Source organism: Pyrus communis, chromosome 11, assembly GCF_963583255.1.
Source record: "Pyrus communis chromosome 11, drPyrComm1.1, whole genome shotgun sequence".
NCBI classification, from domain to species: domain Eukaryota; kingdom Viridiplantae; phylum Streptophyta; class Magnoliopsida; order Rosales; family Rosaceae; genus Pyrus; species Pyrus communis.
This window is the reverse complement of record NC_084813.1, coordinates 26,682,460-26,703,082: the sequence shown is the minus strand read 5'-3', so window position 1 is coordinate 26,703,082 and position 20,623 is coordinate 26,682,460. Positions and strand designations below refer to the sequence as shown.

At 37.7% G+C, this 20,623-nt stretch overlaps 3 protein-coding genes across 4 annotated transcripts; 1 reads left to right on the top strand and 2 right to left on the bottom strand.

Annotated features, from left to right (window-relative positions):
* Positions 1 to 63: 63 nt before the first annotated feature.
* LOC137707503 (cysteine-rich and transmembrane domain-containing protein WIH2-like) lies at positions 64 to 1,908 on the bottom strand. The gene is made up of 3 exons (XM_068446382.1): positions 1,797 to 1,908; positions 1,396 to 1,687; positions 64 to 325 (listed from the first exon to the last, which is right to left on the bottom strand). The coding sequence occupies exons 1-3, from the start codon at positions 1,837 to 1,839 to the stop codon at positions 274 to 276; spliced, it is 387 nt and encodes a 128-aa protein (XP_068302483.1). The 5' UTR covers positions 1,840 to 1,908; the 3' UTR covers positions 64 to 273.
* A 3,354-nt stretch (positions 1,909 to 5,262) lies between these two features.
* Positions 5,263 to 6,972, top strand: LOC137708833 (GEM-like protein 5). Its single transcript, XM_068447988.1, has 2 exons — positions 5,263 to 5,918; positions 6,277 to 6,972. Exons 1-2 carry the CDS (start codon positions 5,381 to 5,383, stop codon positions 6,804 to 6,806), a joined length of 1,068 nt encoding a protein of 355 aa, XP_068304089.1. The 5' UTR covers positions 5,263 to 5,380; the 3' UTR covers positions 6,807 to 6,972.
* Positions 6,973 to 11,607: 4,635 nt separating this feature from the next.
* On the bottom strand, positions 11,608 to 14,253 carry LOC137707902 (uncharacterized). 2 transcript variants are annotated; one of them, XM_068446845.1, is made up of 5 exons: positions 13,948 to 14,253; positions 12,655 to 12,753; positions 12,452 to 12,560; positions 12,297 to 12,368; positions 11,608 to 12,025 (listed from the first exon to the last, which is right to left on the bottom strand). In XM_068446845.1, exons 1-5 carry the CDS (start codon positions 14,127 to 14,129, stop codon positions 11,906 to 11,908), a joined length of 582 nt encoding a protein of 193 aa, XP_068302946.1. In that variant the 5' UTR covers positions 14,130 to 14,253; the 3' UTR covers positions 11,608 to 11,905. The 2 variants fall into 2 exon arrangements, 1 of the variants encoding a protein (XP_068302946.1); XR_011064747.1 differs by having other exon boundaries at positions 11,887 to 12,025; positions 12,167 to 12,368; positions 13,948 to 14,252.
* Positions 14,254 to 20,623: the final 6,370 nt, after the last annotated feature.

Genomic DNA, 20,623 nt, shown 5'->3' with positions numbered 1-20,623 from the left:
TCCAGCATCCAGTATCCAGGCAGGTGGATGATTCATGAACATCGAAAAAAACACACAGAGAACAAATAAACAGTCGAGCAATTCATAAAACCACACCTAAAATCTGTAGTCTTTACTGCTTGCAATTTACATGTCTTAGGGTAGAACAATGCACAAAACAAGAATATAATATAAATCATTCCAAAAGCCCCCTCGAGTCTTAACCGATGAATACACTTAGATGCTCAAATTTATGGAAGTGGCTTCAGAAACAAATATCCATTTTCAATATCATCAAAAGAAGCAGCACTCCTCCAGCAAACAGCAGCAGCATAGCGCAGCCAAACTGCGCAAGCAAAAAAAACAACCATTTAGTTCCCTCCCTTATCATTTGAAAGAAATAATTAGCAAAATAACAAATTGAAGATCCCACATGATAGTATAAGCATAATTTAGCAAACCAAATGCATGATCAAAATATATTCGAGATTAAGCAAAGGAATCCTGTTTGCGTTAACGGGAGCAAGCTTGACATGTATTTGGCTTGAAACTTCTCACACATTATTTTAGCTATTGTTCATATCAGCTCAGAATTTGGGATAAGCCTAAAAGGGTTACGAGGGAGTACCTAACGCCTAGGGAGTTACTGACGCCTTGACACAAGTTAAAAACTTTTGTTCAATCCTAGCACCTGGCTTCTTCTAGACGAGCAATGTAAGTGTTCATGATTTGACAGTCCAAGATTAAACCTTGGAAAAACTACAGAAGTGAACACTGTGCCATTATTCATTTGAAAAGCGTATATCCTGGAGGAATGTCCGAGCATTATTACATGAGGACAAAAAGGCAAAGCAACATTCTGTATTCCTGTCTTCTGAGAAGAATATCAGCTGTGCACGAGGAGAAAAAACTTTCTTACAACCAATGCACTATCATAATCACATCACCTGTGGCTGTCTAGTAAACGTTTACCAGATGTTCAAAGAGTGAACCACCTGTCCATAAGCGCTTGCCACATATGTGAATTGGTGACATGAGAAAATCTCTCGTGCATAAGATTTGGAGTAGGACAGCAACTAGTGATATAGCTGTTGTAAAAAAAGCTAACTGGGAAAAAATGTACCAACTTACCAAGCCAAAAGACAGTATAACATGTAGGAAAGCTTGAGGATTCATGCTAGAGGCTAGATAGAGAATTTACTAACTAAAATACTTGGACATTCTCCTATCAAAATTCAAAAGCATAAACCTTTATTTATGCACAGCACACAACCATTAATCCAATTCAAAAGTTGGGAGCTTGGCAGTAAATTAGATAAATTTTAATCAAGTTCCAATTGTGTGTGTAAGGAACAAGGGAAGAGAATCTGAAATGGGCGGGTAAAGAGTAGACGGCAGAGATGGAAGATTACATACCAGCCTCGTAAGAAAGACATACAACCATCTTGCTCTTGGTAATTGTTATGCTCGCAGTGATAGTGCTCGTATTGCTGCTGCGGAGGAGGAGGTGGCGGAGGGTACCCCTGATTGAAATAACCTTGGTACCCCTCGTACGGCGGATCACGCGGCGGCGGCGGAGGACCGTATCCGTGAGGATACCCAGGTGGTGGATAGCCTTCGTAAGGTGGAGGCGGCGGCGGTGGGTACCCTTCATACGGCGGCGGTGGCGGAGGAGCTGATGGGTACCCCGGCGGCGGATACTGATATCCTTGATTACATAAAAACAAATAATAATATCGATCAGTAAAAAGTAATTGAGCAATTGAATTGAAAGGATTTGAAACTCTGAAAAGGAAGCGTGTTTGTTTTGGTAATACCTGGAGGAGGGTAGGGTTCTTGGGGAGCTTTCTGGTAACTCATCTTCTCCGCTGGCTCCCTGTTCCTGCGGTCCGTGGTGGTCGGATTGCTTAGCCTGAACAAAAGATTTAGGTGAGAATTAATTAAGATAATCGAATATCCTTATATAGTAACCGTGGGTCCCAGACTGTTTCTAATCATGTTCGACACGTTTCTGTGGACTGGTAGATGGGTGGGTCCTGTCATTCAACGAAACGATGCGAGGTTAACTTAAACCCATTGGCATTTGGCGGGTAGATGGATTAGTTAAACTTAAACCCATTCTCTTTCTCCTTGGGCTTTCTATCGGGAGATAAAGCTTGTGATTTGCAAACCTCAAAAGCCCAATTTAGAAAAAGCCCACTATTCAATTGCCTTGCCGATAAGCTTTTTTGATACAGTATTTTATGAACTTGAAATTATGCTTTTACGACCAAGAAGAAACACCCCCAAAATCAATTATTGTTGTTAAAAAAAGATGTTTTAAACGACGATCTCAAACATGTCACTTATCCCTACTACTTTTATTTATCAACAATTTCAACTCGAGCAACGATGGATTGTAGCATTTGAAACGATATGGGTTTTCTTTATTGTTCCTTTTTGTTTTGGCATATGAGATATCTACTGACAACATGAAGCTGTGGATAGGGGTGGGTTCAGTACGGTTACCGTACCAAAATTTTCGTACCAATTAGCGTACTAAATTTTCGGTTTGACAAAATTTAGGGCAAATTACATTTTATCTCCACAGGTTTGGGGTCGATTTCAATTCCTTACAACATCTTTAAAACATTTCAATTCCATACATTTGCTATCATTTTACTTTAATTTCATACATCCGTTAGAAAATCCGTTAAGTTATGACGTGGAAAATATGGGATCCACATTTGTGCTGATGTGGCTGCCACATTTGTGCCACGCAGCTAAACACTTAATAAAAAATTTAAAATATTTAATTAATTAATTAATAATAAAAATAATAATAATAAAAAAATAATAATAAGAAACCCCTTCACCTTCCCCATCCCTTTCTACCCACCCGAGCAGCCCACCCTCAAATCAGATACACACCCTCTCTCTCTCTCTATTCCCTAGCTCCAAAAATCCAATCTCCCCCGCAACCTCCCTACCCCACCCAAAACCCCAAAAAACCCAGATCGGTGTTGATCCTCTCCGAACTCATGTATGCGATGGTCCCGACGGAAGAATTGCAGGGGTCCATGGTCTAAGCCAGAATCCAAGGTACTGGATGGAGATGCACTTGTCGTCCTTGGCACCGCAAGTGAAGATGAGGCCCTCCGGGTGTGGTGGGTGGAGAAGGGAGGGTGGGTCCATTTGTCGGGCTCGGCGGGGATGGAGTCAAGGTGAGAGTTGAGGAAGAGGGAGGGGAGAGAGGGGTGGGACCCATGCCAGGTGAGGAGGAGGAGGGGCTTGAATTTGGACTGGGTGAAATGGAGGGTTTAGATTTGGAGGTTTAGGGTTTGGGCGATGGCGATGAGGAAGGCGATGAGGGCATCGTAGTTTGGGTTGGTGTTGATTCAGAGGTAGTTTTGGAAGCGGCCAATGGGGGTGTCGTTTTGGTGGTTAGAGTGGGCCTCGATTGCGGCGAGTAGATGGAGGGGTTTGGGCTCGGTGAAGGTGAGGGGGTTGGGGGAGGGAAGGGAAAAGATGGGTTTTTGGGTTTGTTTGGTTTTTTTTTTTTTATTTAAATTTAAATGGGGTAAATATTATTATATTTTAAATGTATAAAATTAAAAAAAAATTGCCATGTGGCACAAATTTGTCAACCATGTCAGCATAATTGTGGATCCCATATTTGCCATGTCATCACTTAACGGATTTTCTAAGGGATGTATGAAATTGAAATAAAATGATAGTTCATGTATGAAATTGAAATGTTTTAAAGATGTTGTAAGAAATTGAAATCAACCCCAAACTTGAGGGGGTAAAATGTAATTTATCCCAAAATTTATTACCATTACCGTACCAAACTTTTGGTATACTGAAGTTCGATATTGCCAAATAGTTCGGTTGGTATGATATAGCAATGGTAATTGCCACTTTGTTTTGGAATAAAATTTGTTTTTGTTTTTTTAACACAATTCAAGGGCGAAATTTTTTTTTTTTACCTTTATCTCATACATTGTAGCCTAAATTCATCTATTATTCATCATTCATAATTCAAACACAATAATTCAAATGATGCATCAAGATTCATGAAAATTAAGCTTATAATCCAAATAGAAGTTATGAACCAAAACAAATAGAAGTTAAAAACCCAAATAGAAGTTAAAGTTTCAAACCAAATGAAAATTGGAACTAAACTTCAAAAAGTAAAATTCATTGATCAATTATTCAAGCTTGAGATGTGGAATGTTTTGGAGGAGTCATTGAACTTGTAGAAGATTGAGCTTGTGTCAAGCCTACATTACAAACAAAGAAAACATATTAGTAGCAAGAAAAATTAAAGTTGTAAACAAATTTACTAAAAAAATTAAAGCATATCTTACTTGTTTCCACTTCTTCCATTTCCTTGTAAAATTGAAGCATATCTTCCATTTGTTCCTTGTAGAACTTTTACTTCAACCGTCATAAGCCAATCACTAGTACACACTAATGTCTCTGCCATTTTAGGAGTCAAGGATGCCCTAAAAGGGTTCACCTCCATATGCTAAATGCATTTTCACTAGCAACAATAGAAGCGAGGGTTGCAAAGATATCATTGGCTATTTGTGAAAGAATTGGAAACTCTTTGTGTTTGATTTCCACCAACTCAAGAGATCAAAGTCACCAACAACAATCGTAGTAGAGTTTTATTTTCAAATTATTGGAATATTATAAATATGTGTTTTATAATTATATATTATATAATTTATAAATTACATATTAAATTATATTTTTAGAACGATAAGGTAATACAGTAGTATGATATCCATTACCTAAACCGTACCATGAAATTTTGGTATGGCACAATACCATACCATTATCTATTGGTACAAAAAAATTTGGCATAAAATCAGATGGCACAGTTGGCATGGCAATTTGACAAAAAAGTCCATCCCCAGCTGTGGAGTGTGGAGGGTTGCATTACATGGATGAAATATCTTATCTAGAAGTCATAACTGTTGAAGAAAATTATAACTTATTGGCCTTAATAACACGGTTAAGCAACTTCCTCCTCCTCCTGAGTCAACCTTTTCGCTTTCACGGGCCCCGCAGTGACCAACTCCTTTCTCTAGAACTTGATCTTATATCTTACCCGAATAATTAATTAATTAATAATTCATAAAACAAATACATACGTTTCTTGGAAGTCTTCAATCACCTCCCGTATCTGACATTTCAATTTTCAATCTTTTTTTTATTTTTTATTGACTATCCTATCGACTAAAATTTTCCCGTGTATAAAAAAGGGTCTCCCAACCAATCAAAAGCACTGCAATTTTCTGCAAACCACATCGATCACACCCAAATTCCAATCCAAGAAACTCTCAGTCTCACACCACAAAATCATACATTTTACATTTGTTTTGCTATTTCCTTTCCATTGCTCCGAGCCAAAATGAACTACCCCAACAACCAAGCATCCCAACCTCCCCTCTACCCCTCCGCTTCTCCTCCCACACACCAAGACACAAACCCTTTTCTCCCAACACCTCCCGCTGAAGACATCAACCCTTTTCATCAAACACCTCCGCCAATGCCACCATCCTTGTCCGAAGAAATACCTCCTCACGATGCATCCTCACCTCAGAATGCTAAAACCCAAGAACCAAAACAAACTACTCATGATCAAGATATTCCAACCTCATCAAGCGGCTCATCTCCTCCGTCAATCCCACCAACTCCAAGTGAGGAAGAAAAATCAGCGCAGTGGGGGACTCACGTCATGGGGCACCCTGCCGTCCCAACTAGCCATCCGGACAACAAAAAAGCAGCTCTGTGGGGCGCTGCCGGAACCGAGCAAGCCCAGAATCCCTACCTCCAGTACAAACCCCTTGACAAGTCCAACAACACCAGTCCAAAGGAATCCATACTCCAAGTCTTCAACTCCTGGAGCAACAAGGCCGAGTCCATGGCCAACAACATCTGGCACAACTGTATGCATAAATATTATGTTTCTCATCTCTTATATGTCTATATATGTTACTTTTAACTCATGAACTTATTAAGTATCTAAGTGTTGTGTGAACTGCTTCTTGAGAAAGCGATTCTGCCCTTAAGTCTTTTCGCCAGAAGTGCTTTATGGAAATCACTTGACATGTGCTTATCCTGGCACGCCAAGTTTTGCTAACAAACGCAGTTGGAGACGTTTTTTATTGTAGAAAACAATTCTAACTATTCCAGAAGCACATAAATTTTTAGTGCAGGACGTCTTGTCTGTGTTATGGTCGCATTAAATTGATACAAATTAACTAACATCTAAACTAATTTGATTGATCGATGATATCATGTCAGTGAAAACGGGGACATCGGTGTCTGGAGCTGCGTGGGCGAAGATGAACCTGACTGCCAAAGCAATAACAGGAGGAGGATTTGAGGCTCTGTACAAGCAGACATTTGCGACTTATCCCAACGAGAAGCTGCATAAGTCATTTGCCAGTTATCTCTCCACATCCACGGGACCAGTTGCCGGAACTCTTTACCTCTCTAATATCCATACAGCTTTCTGCAGCGACCGCCCTTTGTCCTTCACCGCCCCCTCCGGCCAGGTCACCTGGAGCTACTACAAAATAATGGTACCATTGGGAAATATTGCAACTATCAATCCAGTGGTGATGAGGGAAAATCCAAGGGAAAAGTACATCCAGATTGTGACGATCGATGGCCATGATTTCTGGTTTATGGGTTTTGTTAATTACGAAAAGGCGTCGAGGCATTTGACCCAAAGTATTTCAACCTTTGTGGCATCTGGAGTTGCCGTCAAACCAGCCGTTGCTGCTGACAATGACATTGCATACCAGAAGCCTGACAAGGCTGACTATTAGGAGGGCTACTAGTCTCTTGTTAATATTTTATTGCTTCTCTGCTCTGCTCGTGAAATTATATTGTCTTGCTTTTCTTTTACAATTTTCAATTCTCTCACCCGATCGACCGAGATTATTTTGTTCCATTTCCAGATTTCTGGATAGTTATATATTCCCTTTCACTGAATGTAATTTCTTGATTGTTATAATGCGATAAACCTCCGTGCTTGCTAATCCCACATCAATCACAACCCTTATTTTCGTATCATCGTAGCCGCACAATAAGCTAATTAAAATGACATATTATCAGCTAGTATTTTTTTTTGTAACTTTTCCATTTTTAACTTATAAAATCTGTAAAAATACTTCTGGAACTGTGTTTATAAATTGTTTGTTCAGACGGCTTCTAGAAGGCTTATTTGTTAATTAATGGAGTGCAAAAGATCTTAGACAAAACTCAATTCCGAATTTTCACCAAAATTGTGATATGTAACTCATATTTTACGTTGCAAATATTTAGAAGTCATCATAGAAAATCAGTTTTTGATGTCATTTGTTCCACACTAAGTTTCTAAAAATTCAAGAACTCTTAAACCATGGAAGTGTTTAAGATTACTCTGTAGAGAACTCTTTTATTTTCTGTTCAATCTACTGTAACTTACTGCCAGATATTCAAGTGGTGTATGTGTTTTTTTTAAAATCACATAATAAATGCCTCCTTATTAATTACGAGGATTAGAAATTAGGAAATATGTAACAGATTTGCATGCAACAACCTCACAATATAACTGACTTGAGGGAAATCTAACTTAGCTAGACATAGCCCTAATTAAACAAGTTGGAATTGACCTCATGAAGTAAATAGGGTTTGCTGCCAATCCATTGTAATATTGATAAGGTTGACAAAAAAGTGAACAAATATATAGAAAGTTAAAAAGGGAAACAATAATCTTAGTTAATTAGCACAAAAAACAGGCTTCGAATATTTAACATTTGCAGCAGTAATAACAGCACAGTTTTAACAAACCCTGACAATATTCTCCAAGAACTGCGAAGAAGAATACTCTGCATGCGTATATCGCTTCTGGTGTTGTGTCCTCCTTTTTCCATAGTCAAAACAGTATCGGCAAAGCTAAAAGAAAGATTAATCGTAACAATTTTTCTTGGTGCTGTTATTAAAACAGAAATAGCATTAAAACACACAACAAATTAATAAAAAAAGAATGGAATGGAAATGGTGAGAAAATTTCTTTTGCATGTCATTAATTGCAGGGTTGACTGAAAAAGAAATACACCAAGGCCTTGGCCATGCAAAAAAAAAAAAAAAAAAAACTTGGTCGCATTAAACTGAATTAATTTCAACTCCAACTGAAAAAACTGTCGCATTAATTAATCGAAATTGCATGAATCGAATAACATATATATGTGCGTGTGTGTATAAAACCAGAAATTGAGTCATGAGATTGATCATTTAAAATCTTACATCCCAGTCAAATTAACCAGAAAACGAAAAGAGAAACACAAATCTAAGATAAGTACGGCTTAATTGCACTGTAGTCTATTACAACTTGACCTAATTAAACCTTAAGTAATATTAAGCAAAGAAACCCATGAGGTGGCCACACAGAGGGCAGTGTGTGACGACGTGGGGTACCAGGAGATAAATGACTTGGCGAGTGCAGCAGGTGGAACATAGCATAATAGGCGTGTCTTGATCATGCACACTAATGTTCCTGCAAAACAGATTAAGAGGCCATTGCACGCCGGCAGTCACAGCGGCCGGCGGGTATAAGTCGTAGCGGTCGGTCAGTTGAAACCACATGTCGCTGACGTTGTACAAACCTCCTCCGAGGTTCACTCTTGGCCTTAAATCCAGAATAACAGCTCCCGTCAGCCTGTTTTTGTACATTAGAATTTGCGTCTGCAAACACACATGCACACACATGTTCATTTCTTACTTTTGAATTGAATAAATCAAAAGAGAATCAAGAGACAACAAGAGAAAAAGGGTGTTTGGACAATCATTTCCCATAAAAAAAAAAAGAAAAAAAAAAGAAAAAGATCTGAGTGAGTGAGTGTGTATGTATCAATGTATGTGTGCTTGCAGAACCAGATAAAGAGAGGACAATTTTACCTCAACGTCAAAGCAGCGTTCCCACGGATAGGGAACAGATTGTTCAGGACTGCCTTGAAGAAATGCCCACAAAGAAGGATCCATGAAAAGAGTATGAAATTTGCTAAATGAGATTTAGAAAATGAACACAGAACCTAGGAAGCTCAAGAAACACAAAGAGTGAGAGGAGTAATTGAGTGAGTTGCTGGTATTTATAGACTAAAAACTTGCAACAATGGGTCTGGCTCCTTAATTAATTTGGTTTTATCTGGGGTTTGCACACTCAGTGGAAATTCATCGGGCTGATTTGTGGTGATAAGTTTTATTAGGTAAACAATAAAGAAATAAAATGATTTTGGCAATCTTTTTTCTCCCCTTTATTCATTTTTTTTAGCGGTCGAATTGAATAAATAAAAAGAAGAATTATGGGAAAGAAACAAAGGATTAATTAAAACTTAGTTCTTAAGTTTATAATTAATTTATAAGGTATGCGAGTTAACCTAAGCACGATATGTTTATAATAAACGACAAGCAAATTCAGAGTCACGTCATTTGACACGATTAATTAAATGTGATGAAAAATGACAAATTTTCCCTAAAAATCCAAGTAATAGTGATTATAGAGTTGAATGTAATAGACATATATTGATTAGGTGATACAAATATGTGATTTCCCTAATATTACTCATTACATTATTATAAATGAATATTGGTCATTAGACACAAGGTTAGCCTAGGGGCCTACGTTTTTTTTTCTTAAAGAAAAGAAAAAGGATGTTATATAGTATTACAGTATAGTGATATTCCTCCTTAATTATAAGTAAGAGATTTTAGGTTCGATTCTCATCAAATGTGAATTTTGAACCACATTATTGCTAGCTCATTGTGAGGCTAAGCCTATATCCTCCTCCTTAGTGTAGATACTATCATTTGTTAAAAAAAAAAAAAAAAAAAAAAAAAAAGAGAACATGCCTACTAGAGAAATACAAAAAACAGGCAGGTCTTAGGTCTGAGGATTCAAGCTGGTGAGTTTTATTGATTGTGGCTGGTTAGAGGGTAAAATGCATCTATGAGTCTTCCTAGCCCCCGAAAGGGGTAAATAACCGTGGCTTGCCACTAGTCTCATTTAAAAAAATAAAAAATAAAAGAAAAAAATGTATTAGAGAAATATTTTAATTTCTAATAAGTCTATCTGTTACGTCACAATTGTCGCGTGACTTATCATTAATTATAAGAAATCGAACAGTCGTCACGTGACTTATCATTAATTAAGAGAAACCGAACGTCTTTAATAGTATGAATGTCCTTATAAATGAAAATAAATATTGCATCTTGATTGTTTTTAAACTTAAATAGGGTCGGATTTTCAATTAGTATCTTTCTTTTTAGCTAGAGATTTGAGGATTGCGGTTTTAGTCATGTTTAGCCGGAATTGAATTGTGTTACTGACTTTTTGACTCAGTTAGAGCATGATCAAGATTTGGACTTCACAACCCTCGTGAACCATCTTAACCTTCTTCTGAAAAACCGGAGTTGAGAACTTGGTCTTTGTTTTGGTTTAGTTTAGGAAGTCAGTGGGAGTTAAGTGAAAACAACAGAAAAAAGAAAGGAACTTTAACGAAAAGCTCTCCGTATTATTCACTTTAACGAAAAATCACATTTTTACACTAAAAAGTCAATCATGGTACTATTCACTTTACCTTTTATTTTGTCCTTATCATTAAAACTTAAAATTTTCAAATCCTTTTAATTAGTTTTCCTGAAAAAGAAAGATCGAGAAAATAATGATGCAATCCTTGTCAGTCTTTTAAAAAGAGCATTAGTGGACGTACCCAGCTGCATTATTAAATCATATGGTATAATAGTCTGTGACATGCATGATTTGGGCTAACACTGTTACTCATAAGATGTACAAGTTTGGTTTAGTAGGTTTTTAATTGGGATTTGGTTCCTATCAGTTATACTGATCCAGTTAAGCAGCATATAAACTCTCTTTTCTTTGGACAAAACGACTTTCCCTTGTTGAGGAGGCCTCCATACTCCTTTATGTAATGAGCGATCTTCATTGAAGCAGAGAACCCATTGCGATGCTTATTAGGGTTTGGTTTATGATTCGTCTTCTCTTGCTCGGCAGCTTCTCTCTTCGCGGCATTTTGAGGCCTCACGGTGGACTTCATCTCTTTGCCCTGTGTAAAATCTAATCAAACGACTGAGAAATAGAATTGGCCAGAATAATTGTATTAATATTAGTCTTCTACCTTTACAGAGTTTCCTATATATAAAAAAACACAGCTAATCCTGCAGTACTGCTATACAATAAAGGAAAAATATACAGATCAATTACTGATTTGTTGGATTAAATGTTAGATTAGAGAGCCAAGAGGTTCAAACCCACGCTGTCGTACAAAAACACTCATCTTCACCACTGTAGTAGTAGACCACTTGCCGCTGATTAACTCACTTAAACATTTAATCTTTCCACGTCACGTGAAAAATCTGAGTAAGAACACTGAACTAATTCTCGATAATATTTTTAACAAACGATAGTAATAGTGGATTAAATTGTTAGTTGGTAAGGGAGAGGGGGATCGGTGGGATAGATAATTGCCTTCCCTCTTTTGTTCGGTTAATCGAGAAGGCCCAAAAACTTGAAAAACTTAGTCCAATGGGCCTATTCAAACAACACTTGGGCCCAAACAGTTACAATCATTGACGCACAGCCTATGGTACCAAGTCTCATTGCTAATATTCAAGTTTAACAGCATCAAAACTCAAATGCAAAATATAACATTCAATCCAAAATTGACTAGCAATTACTGATTCCGAAGCACTACCAAAGACCTCCTTCGGGTTAAACCCGCTGTATGTATCAGTTTGTTCATCTTACACTAACTTGTTAAACTATCCATTTTTGGAAGCTTTGGAAACTAACATGTGCCACTAACTAGAAAATACCAACTCACAACACCATAGGTGCATGCATTAGCATCAAGCAAGGATCCGTGATTTAACGCTTCTTCTTGCTCCCTTTTGCAGCACCGGATTTGGATGGACTGGCAACCAGGTACACAAATAGAACCACAATGGAGACAACAGAGATCAGAGACCCGTACTTTGCCAGAAACCTCTGCATATAAGAAAAAGTCGAGATGTAAGGGATGAAGCAAAGGAATGTTCCGTCCGTACAGAAAATATTGTATAGTTCGTGATGACTTTGACAAATTCATAGTACAAAAGATTCAACAGCATATAAAAGAGTATTTCATACCTTAACCTGAAAAGTTAGGCCCCAGCAGAGATAATTTCATGAAACCACAAAACACCACCTCAGTTAACACCATAAAAGTTGTCCGAAATCAGATTGCATAATATAACCCTTATTTAATGGAGAAACTTACCCATTCAAACTTCTTCTCAGGAGGCCTGTCTGCCAGAACATCCAAAGGAAATATTGGAGTTGAATAAGACTCCTATAAGAAACAGCAAAAAGTCAGAAGGTATACATTTATACAGCCACAATGAGTAGCAAAGGAACCGGTTGCAGACATCTCACCTGTAAAGCAGCCTTTGTGGGAATGCGGAATGTAATAAGAGCTGGTGCACCGTTGAAAAGTAATTTTTCTTTGGCCTCCAATTCAAAGGAGTGGGATACAATGCCACCTCTGCAAATCCCATTTAGGTAACCATTAACTAAGAAACAAAAGGGGAGTAAGCCATGCAAAGCAGAATATGTTATGAGGAAAAGCTGGAACTTACGCATCAAGCCTTTCCCATGACTTGGAAGTGTTACCGCTGACAACCTCAAAGATATCTTGAGGCCAGCTATCATCACTCAAGCTTACATCATAAGCCGTTCTGCAAAGGAAACATTACAAACTTTTATTACTAATAGATAAGAAGACGTCTGAGAATAAAAATAAAAATAATATACAAATAAATCTCAGTTAACTTAACACACAATCAACAGAGTGGTGGATAATCGAACAAATGAAAGAGTGGATTCCCATACAAAAACAAAAGCCTGACGAAATGGTTGTGCCTTTATCCGGATGCAGAATTAAACCACTAAAGCTAATGCAAGTGGGCAGGAAAAGAGATTCAGAAATCCTCGTATATTTGACCTCAAAGAGCATTGTTAAGTTATATGTAAGAGACATGAAAAATACATAAAAACGTATTCCACTAAAAAAAAAAAAAAATTTGTTGAGAAATTAGTAGTGCTAAAATGAGTTACAGGGTGCTAGTAAATCTTGTCAACCGCTAACATGTCAATTAGATGTCCATTTGGGCATGACGTTAGCCTTATAAAAGAATTAAATTTAAGGAATTTTATATCACCAAGCTATTTTACGTTGAAGGGAAAACTACAAAAGGAACATTAAAAACTGAAATGCTTTCACAACTTGTAACACTAGTACATACTTCAACTCAAACATATCTTCAATCGATCCCTCAAAAACGACCAATTCCTTCAACAATTTTCTCTTGCTTCACCTTCCCCAAACTTTTTCACCATGCTTTAATTAGTTTCGGTAACACAGTCTTTCTCTATACAACAAGTACAACATATAAACACGACTAATACTGCGACATTGAGATTCAAACATTAATTGCAGCTTAATCTTTGGAATGCTTATGTTATCAAATCATTCCATACAGAATAAAAAACATTAATGTCTACAGCGGCATGCAGACCATCAATTGGGGATCAGTTGACGAAACAATTCTGGTTTTGAATTTCTATCCAATACAGAATCAAGTAAAATTCCAAGATTGAAAACCTAATTCGTCTAATTTGCTCGAAATTTCACAGCAACCAAACAGAAACATGATTCAACAAAAACAAATCCCATAAACAAAAACCAATTTACAATTTAACCGCAATACTCAGAGATAGATAACCCATTTCAACAAAAACATGATGCACGCAAGAGATCGAGCGAATCTAACAGCAAGCTAAAATTACTGAACGCTAAGCTGGATCTGTAAATAAAGCAGCAGATATAACGAAAACTGAGATCGGAAATGGAGGAACAAGAAGAACCGTACGAAGATCCTTGGTTGTAGATGTCGATGGAGACAAGGACGCGCTCGACGCCGGACTTGAGCCGGTTGAGGGAGGCCTTCTTGTGGGCGATGATGAAGGGCAACTCTGAGCTCGCGAGCGCCGACGTGAATAGCAAGAGAGCTACCACCGTCGAGAGGAGAGCGCTGCCGATCGGAATCGCCATTTGGATTTCGGATGGAGGTGGTGAGTCGTGACGGAGTCGCTGAGGTGAGGGGAGGTGAGGTTTGGTTGGACCCGTTTGCTTGGGATCCTCAACTCGGAAAAATGTTAAATTCACACTTACAGACCAAAGGAAAACCCCTAGGGTCTGTTTCGTAATTAAACTTAATTGGACTCTCTATACGGGTGGAGGGTCGAAGAAATTTTTAATTATGACAGAAATATAAGTGGTACATCATATATTTTAATAGAAGTGATGATATTTTTTAAGTTAGTAACTTTTTAACATCATATCCCATAATTTTTATAATGACATGTGATGTACCATCTTGTATGTCAATTACACTGAAAAATCTCTCGGAGGATAAAGGGTAGAGACCCTAGCCTAACGTACCGGGTCCATGTTGATGCTGGTGACTGGTGAGTTTATTTTAATTTTGACCTAATCTATTTTTCTTTTTTTCTTTTCAAAGAAATACATAAAATAACATTGAAACTTTAAATAAAATGGACAATTTGAATTTTATTTTGTTTTTGTTAAAAAGAAACAGAAATTTTCACTTAAATTTTGTTTTGTTTTTGTTTTTGTCGACAATTTGAATTTTGTTTTGTTTTTGTTTTATCTTATAGCTTATAAGACCAATTTTTTTCTAAGACCAACGCGACTTATGTGTTAGTAAATCTTTAAAACAAACTGAAAGAGTATGTCACGATCCTTAATACTTATCGTGCTTCGATATAAGTGTACAGGAGTGTCCCTACACTCTTGTACTTAAGGTAACTTCCTTTTGTTAACGCAAGGTTCTTTTCCAACCCTAAAAATGATGTAGGCCTAAGAAAAGGCCCATGACCAAGGCCCAAAGGAAGAAGGGAGGACCAAGACCTCAGGAGTAAGGAGTCAAGAGGAGACAACTTTTTGGTACATGGTAAACATAAGCTTTTAAGGGAAGAGATCCCCATTTTTCAAAAAAAATGAAGACATCCTTTTGACCATTAGATTTGGCTTTAATGAAATCATGTGGTTGAGATTCTGTGGCCTATGATTTAATCTCAACCACATAATTTCATTAAAGCCAAATCTAACAGTCAAGAGGGTGTTTCCATTTTTTTTGAAAAATGAGGATCCCTTCCCTTAAAGGACCTGCATGGTAAACTATCTCTAGAGTGCTCACTGCTTGGCATGCAGTGCTAGGCGAAGTGCTAAGCATGTAGTGCTATGCAAAGTGATAGGCATGCGTAAAGTGCTAGACAGACCAAGTTGCTAGCCTGAGACCACCAGACCAAGGTGCTAGGCCGAGACCACCAAACCATAGTGCTAGGCCGAGATCACTAAACCAGGGTGCTAGGCCGAGACCACCAGACCAAAGTGTTAGGCAAACAGTGGTAGGCATGCAATCCTAAGCAGAGTGTTGGGCATGCAAAGTGCTCTGTGGACGACCACATCCCTAAGTGCTCTACGAACAGCCATTACATGAAGGCATGTTGACCAAGACTAGATATTTATAAGGTGGATAGGAAGATGTCACGTCACCTTTATTTGAGACCACCCATTTGGCCTTCCTTAGGAAGGTGAGTTTGCCTATATAAAGAGGTCATTATGTAAAGAAAGGGGGTTGGACACTTCCATATGGGGAAGGCTCCCAAGTCAATTCAGTTGTAACACTATATAAACCGATTACAGTGGGCGTAGCTCCGTTTATGAGCGAACCACTATATATCCTTGTGTTCATTTCATTTTAGCCCATATGTTAAGCCCACCTTTGTTAACCTGCAAGTTTTGAACATTAACACCTTTCATGATCAATAAATTAATATCTACATCAAGTTAAAATTCTTATTCATTTTTGTTTTGGTAAAGCTAGAAATTTTCTTCGACATAGAATGAAATAACTAATAAGTTTGAAAACAATGCTCTATATACCTTGTACATAAACATCATCATAATGTGTAAGTACGTGAAGTGTATTGTAAATATTGTTAACTAATGCAGGCACTATTACATGTGTGTGAGAGTGTGTGTCTGTGTGTGTATGAAGGGGCTTAGTAGAAGTGATTTGGAGAGGAGAAGAAGAAGAAGGAGGAGGGCCTAGCATGAAAGGGAAGAGCCTGTGAGATTAGCCAAGGAGACTGCCTGGCAGCCGAACATGAATTTTAGACATACGACAATGCCATTCATGTGATTGGAGGCAGGCAAGTCATCCTTGGCTACCAAACAATGCTCTTTTCTTCATGTAAGGCCTCCAGCTTCTTGCATGCACTAGTCAAACTCAATCCATCATATATCGATCGATCTCGCTTCTTTACGGGTACAATGCACAATGCTGACAACCGATCCTGCATTGTTATAAGAAGCTGAAGAAGAAGAAGAGAAAGGTATAGCATGACAAGAAGAGGCTGTCAAGTTAGCCAAAGGAGACTGCCTGGTGCCTGCTGCTGAGAACCCAACAACACGTAGGAGAGTGAGTACGTACACTGCCTCCTCTTGGATTGGATTGGAATTAGGAGCGCGCGGCAGCACAGCAGGCAAGTCATCCTTGGCTACCAAACAACACTCTTCTCTTCATGTTATACACTTTCTTCAATATTTCCTTTTCCTTTTGATGACCACCAAATGTGATCTATCTCATCTAACTATCCCATGCTCTAATCCAATCCTTCGGACTCCTATTTATAAGCTGGCATACCGAGTAGTGATCACGATCGATTGAGAGGAATAATATTAACCATGCATGCACATAGCTAGAGGTCGAGATAAGATTCTGATCAATGATGTGTCAAAAATAGATCATCACCTATCATCAACTGCAATTGGTCCTCATCAGATATCCTTTATCTCATTTCATATGGCTTTAATTTGGCTTTGGCTCCTCCCCTACCATATATATTGGAATATATTCTATCCTCCTCAATTACTTGTACGTATTTTTATGCCCGACCCTTTAGTTGCTTTGAAGGACATGTAGGCCTCAGTGGATTGGATCATGGACGCATCTTGTGGGTGCAAATTTCCGTCTCCTTCTTATTGGACAAAATTGCACATACAAAACAAATAACACCTTAGGTCAAGGCTAATAGCCTTGTGCGCCCACGATGAATGGGGGGCTTTGGCCGAAGAACCTCCGATTCCAAAGTTAGAATTTTGAGAGAAAAATATTTGAATAATTTAGAGAATTTTGCAAGAGAGTTGAAATTGAGTTTTGAAGAAAATGAGGTAGAATTTATATGGGTATGGCCGAGCCCTTTGGGAGGATAGAGACCGGCCACTTGGATGGTTTTTTGGGTGTGATTCATAATTTGTTAGCTAATTAATATAATGTGAAATGAATGATTTGGGAGGTACCTTGTGGAGAATATTTGATGAGGATGGATGAGATAGGTTTTGAATAATTACCTATTTTGAGTACTTTTGACCTTGATTGAGTCATGATTGTCCACTGCTCGCGCGTAAGAGTTCCGGTATTCCTCGAGGGTAATTTTGTTCTTTTTTGCCCTAGAATCCACGTGTCGTCTCCATATTTTTCTTGATTATTTTTAGCTCTACACATCTCAGAGCCAAGATTTGCCGTGCAACCAGCAATACTTACCTCTCTTTTGCTAGTGATTTAATTAACTATATATTTTGTATGTCTAATTGTAATTTGTTTGCAACGCCCCATGCTGTGCTAACTAGGTGTGTTGAGTCACATATCGACGAACTACTAGCTAGGTTGATACGGGCTTTAATCATATATAAGCGATTATAAAGAGCCTCATACTGACTAGTTGGTTATGGGATAGTGCCGATGTTGGCATGCGTGTGCATCCCTTGACTCGCGCGCTACAGTGTTGGTAACTAGCTAATTTCATTATTTACATATGAATATGGGAATCTAATGCGAGGAAGGATTGCTCTCTTCGTAACAATCTCTTATTTTTCATGACCACCTTTATACGTACGTTGAAATTAGAAAGGAGATAGAAGGAGAAGATTTTGACATCACATATAAAGGAAAGAAGAACAAAATCTAACATGAAATCCTTCTCCTTTAGCCACAAGTAATATGGAACACTACTAGTAGTAGTACTGCCGCTCTCCTCTCTAGATGGTAGATATCCCTTTCTATTCCTTTTTTCTTCGTCTACCCATCCCTCTGCCTCACATCTCTCACTCAGCCGTGATCTTTAGGGGAACATGATTCCAGACTTTTCCAGCGGCATCGGTCAAGTGTCAACCCATTAATTGAGAATTGAGATGCCCCACTCATCCACCTATTCTAATTTCTTACAAGGTCAAATGCCTCCCCACGAAAACCATAACCATATCTCCACGCTTTCTTTCTCATCATTCACTTGTTCGATTTTACCCTCTGGCTCAATCGCATCAACTTATGGTTCAAGAAAAATGATTTTTCCACATTAATTTTTGAATAAATTACACTTTCATAATTCAGGTTTTGGGTCTATTTCAATTCCTTACAATATTTTTAAAACATTTCACTTTCATACCTTAAGTACTATTTTATTTCAAAATAATACCTCCGTTACATTTTCCATCCATTGATCTGTTAAATGCTAACGTGGCTGCCACAATTATTTTGAAATAAAATAGTACTTAAGGTATGAAAGTGAAATGTTTTAAAGACGTTGTAAGGAATTGAAATAGACCCCAAACCTGATGTATAAAAGTGTAATTTACCCTTAATTTTTTCTATTCATACTCCTGTTTATTTTGATCTTTAATGTTCTTTTAATTTGAGATACGCAAATGTCTATATTAAAAGAACCCTTTATTCAATCTAAGCTAAATTATTTTCTTTCAAATACACCCATTGTTGAATATGAAAGAAAAAAATTATTTTGACGAAAGTAACGTACCATATTTGTGAAACGAGAAGTTCTTACATATGGCCGACTGTGTGCAACTCTGCATGTCTCACAGAATTGGCGTGGCCACGGCCCAAAGAAACCTTGTTCCAGTACAAAGGGCTCATGTTTTGTTTGTGTATGGCAGTTCCCTCTGTCAACTTGTAAGGATTGACCTTTTTCAAATAAAAGGCCCAAAGACTAAAGTTCAATACGAGTGCATGAAAAAGAACATCACATGCAATGTTCTATATTTCTGATCAAACATGCAATGTTCCACGTTTTAAATTTCGTGTAATGAAATTGTGTTTATTAGTATGGAATGTCATAGTGCCATTATAAAATGTAGAGAATTCTCTCTCTTATGAACCAGTTTTTCAATTCAAAATGCATGATTTTCATATTTTAGTTCCAACATATCCGTTGGTGCTTGGCTCAACTCGTATACACAATCCTCTATATATGCTATATAGAGTTGAACTGAGTACGTAGGTAGTGAGTGTGTAAGCCTTAGTCTTGACGTACGTATACGCTAGTGCTACAAATTTTGTACCATTGTGTGGTTTTGAATTTATATTTGCTGTGCAAACCAGGCTAGCGTGACATGCATGTGTCCACATCCTTTTGGTAACATGATCAATGGATCTTGCAAAGTTAATTAAATTGTTTTTACATTAATTTTCATTTTATTGGAAACGTAACGCATCTGACCTTCCTTCCCTCCTCTCTAAAAAAATTAAAAAATCGATGTGTGGCTATATATATATTTATATAATCATGAAGAACAATGATGTCATGCATCCTTCGTATGTGCTCGTGGGGTTCATGCATTGCGGATTCATTGGCACTACTTGACACCCCCTGAATCTGCTTTTCTATCTCTCTAGTAGTTTTCAACACTAAAAAAAGGTCATATAAAAATGCACATGATGTTCTACGTTCAATTATTGTTAATCTTCAAGTACATATATGCATAAAATTATTCATTGTCACTTTGTTAGTGAGGGAGTTCGTAGCCTCTTTGCAAGTTAATGAGTACCTTTAATTTGTATGTGATTTAATATCTTAATAGATAAGGTATTGATTTTCTGCTCATACATTTGGAGTTCAAAACGTCTCTTCTTCTTAGTAATAACTATTAAAAAACATGAGTCCTTCCAACTTAAGCAAAAAACATAAAAGACCAATACATTATTTTCTTAACCATGAGCTGGTGGCCCAGTGGTAAATAGTGAATTACGAGGCTTCCTTAAAACTAAAAACTGGAAGTCTCGGGTTCAAAACCCGTTGCTGGTTTAGAAGCCAGACTTGTGGTCAGAGGAGGTTGAAATGCATCTATGAATCTTTCCAGCCTCTGGAATTGGTGGATAATCGGAGTTTGCCACCAATTGTCCTTTCTTTTTTTCTTTTTTTTTTCTTTTTTTTTCTCAAAGAAAAAACATTATTTTCCTGTTATTCATTGAAATTATTGTCACATTCTAACCCATTATTTGACTAACATCGTAGATAATAAAGTAAAGCTAAGGAGAAATCCGAAAAAGTGATTGAGCAAATCTCGTCCCAAATTACCGGCATATGACGTGGCAGATCCAAGGGCCAAGACATTTTATAGGAAAAATCAGCCAGCTGGTATAAGATGGTCCCCACGGAATCTCT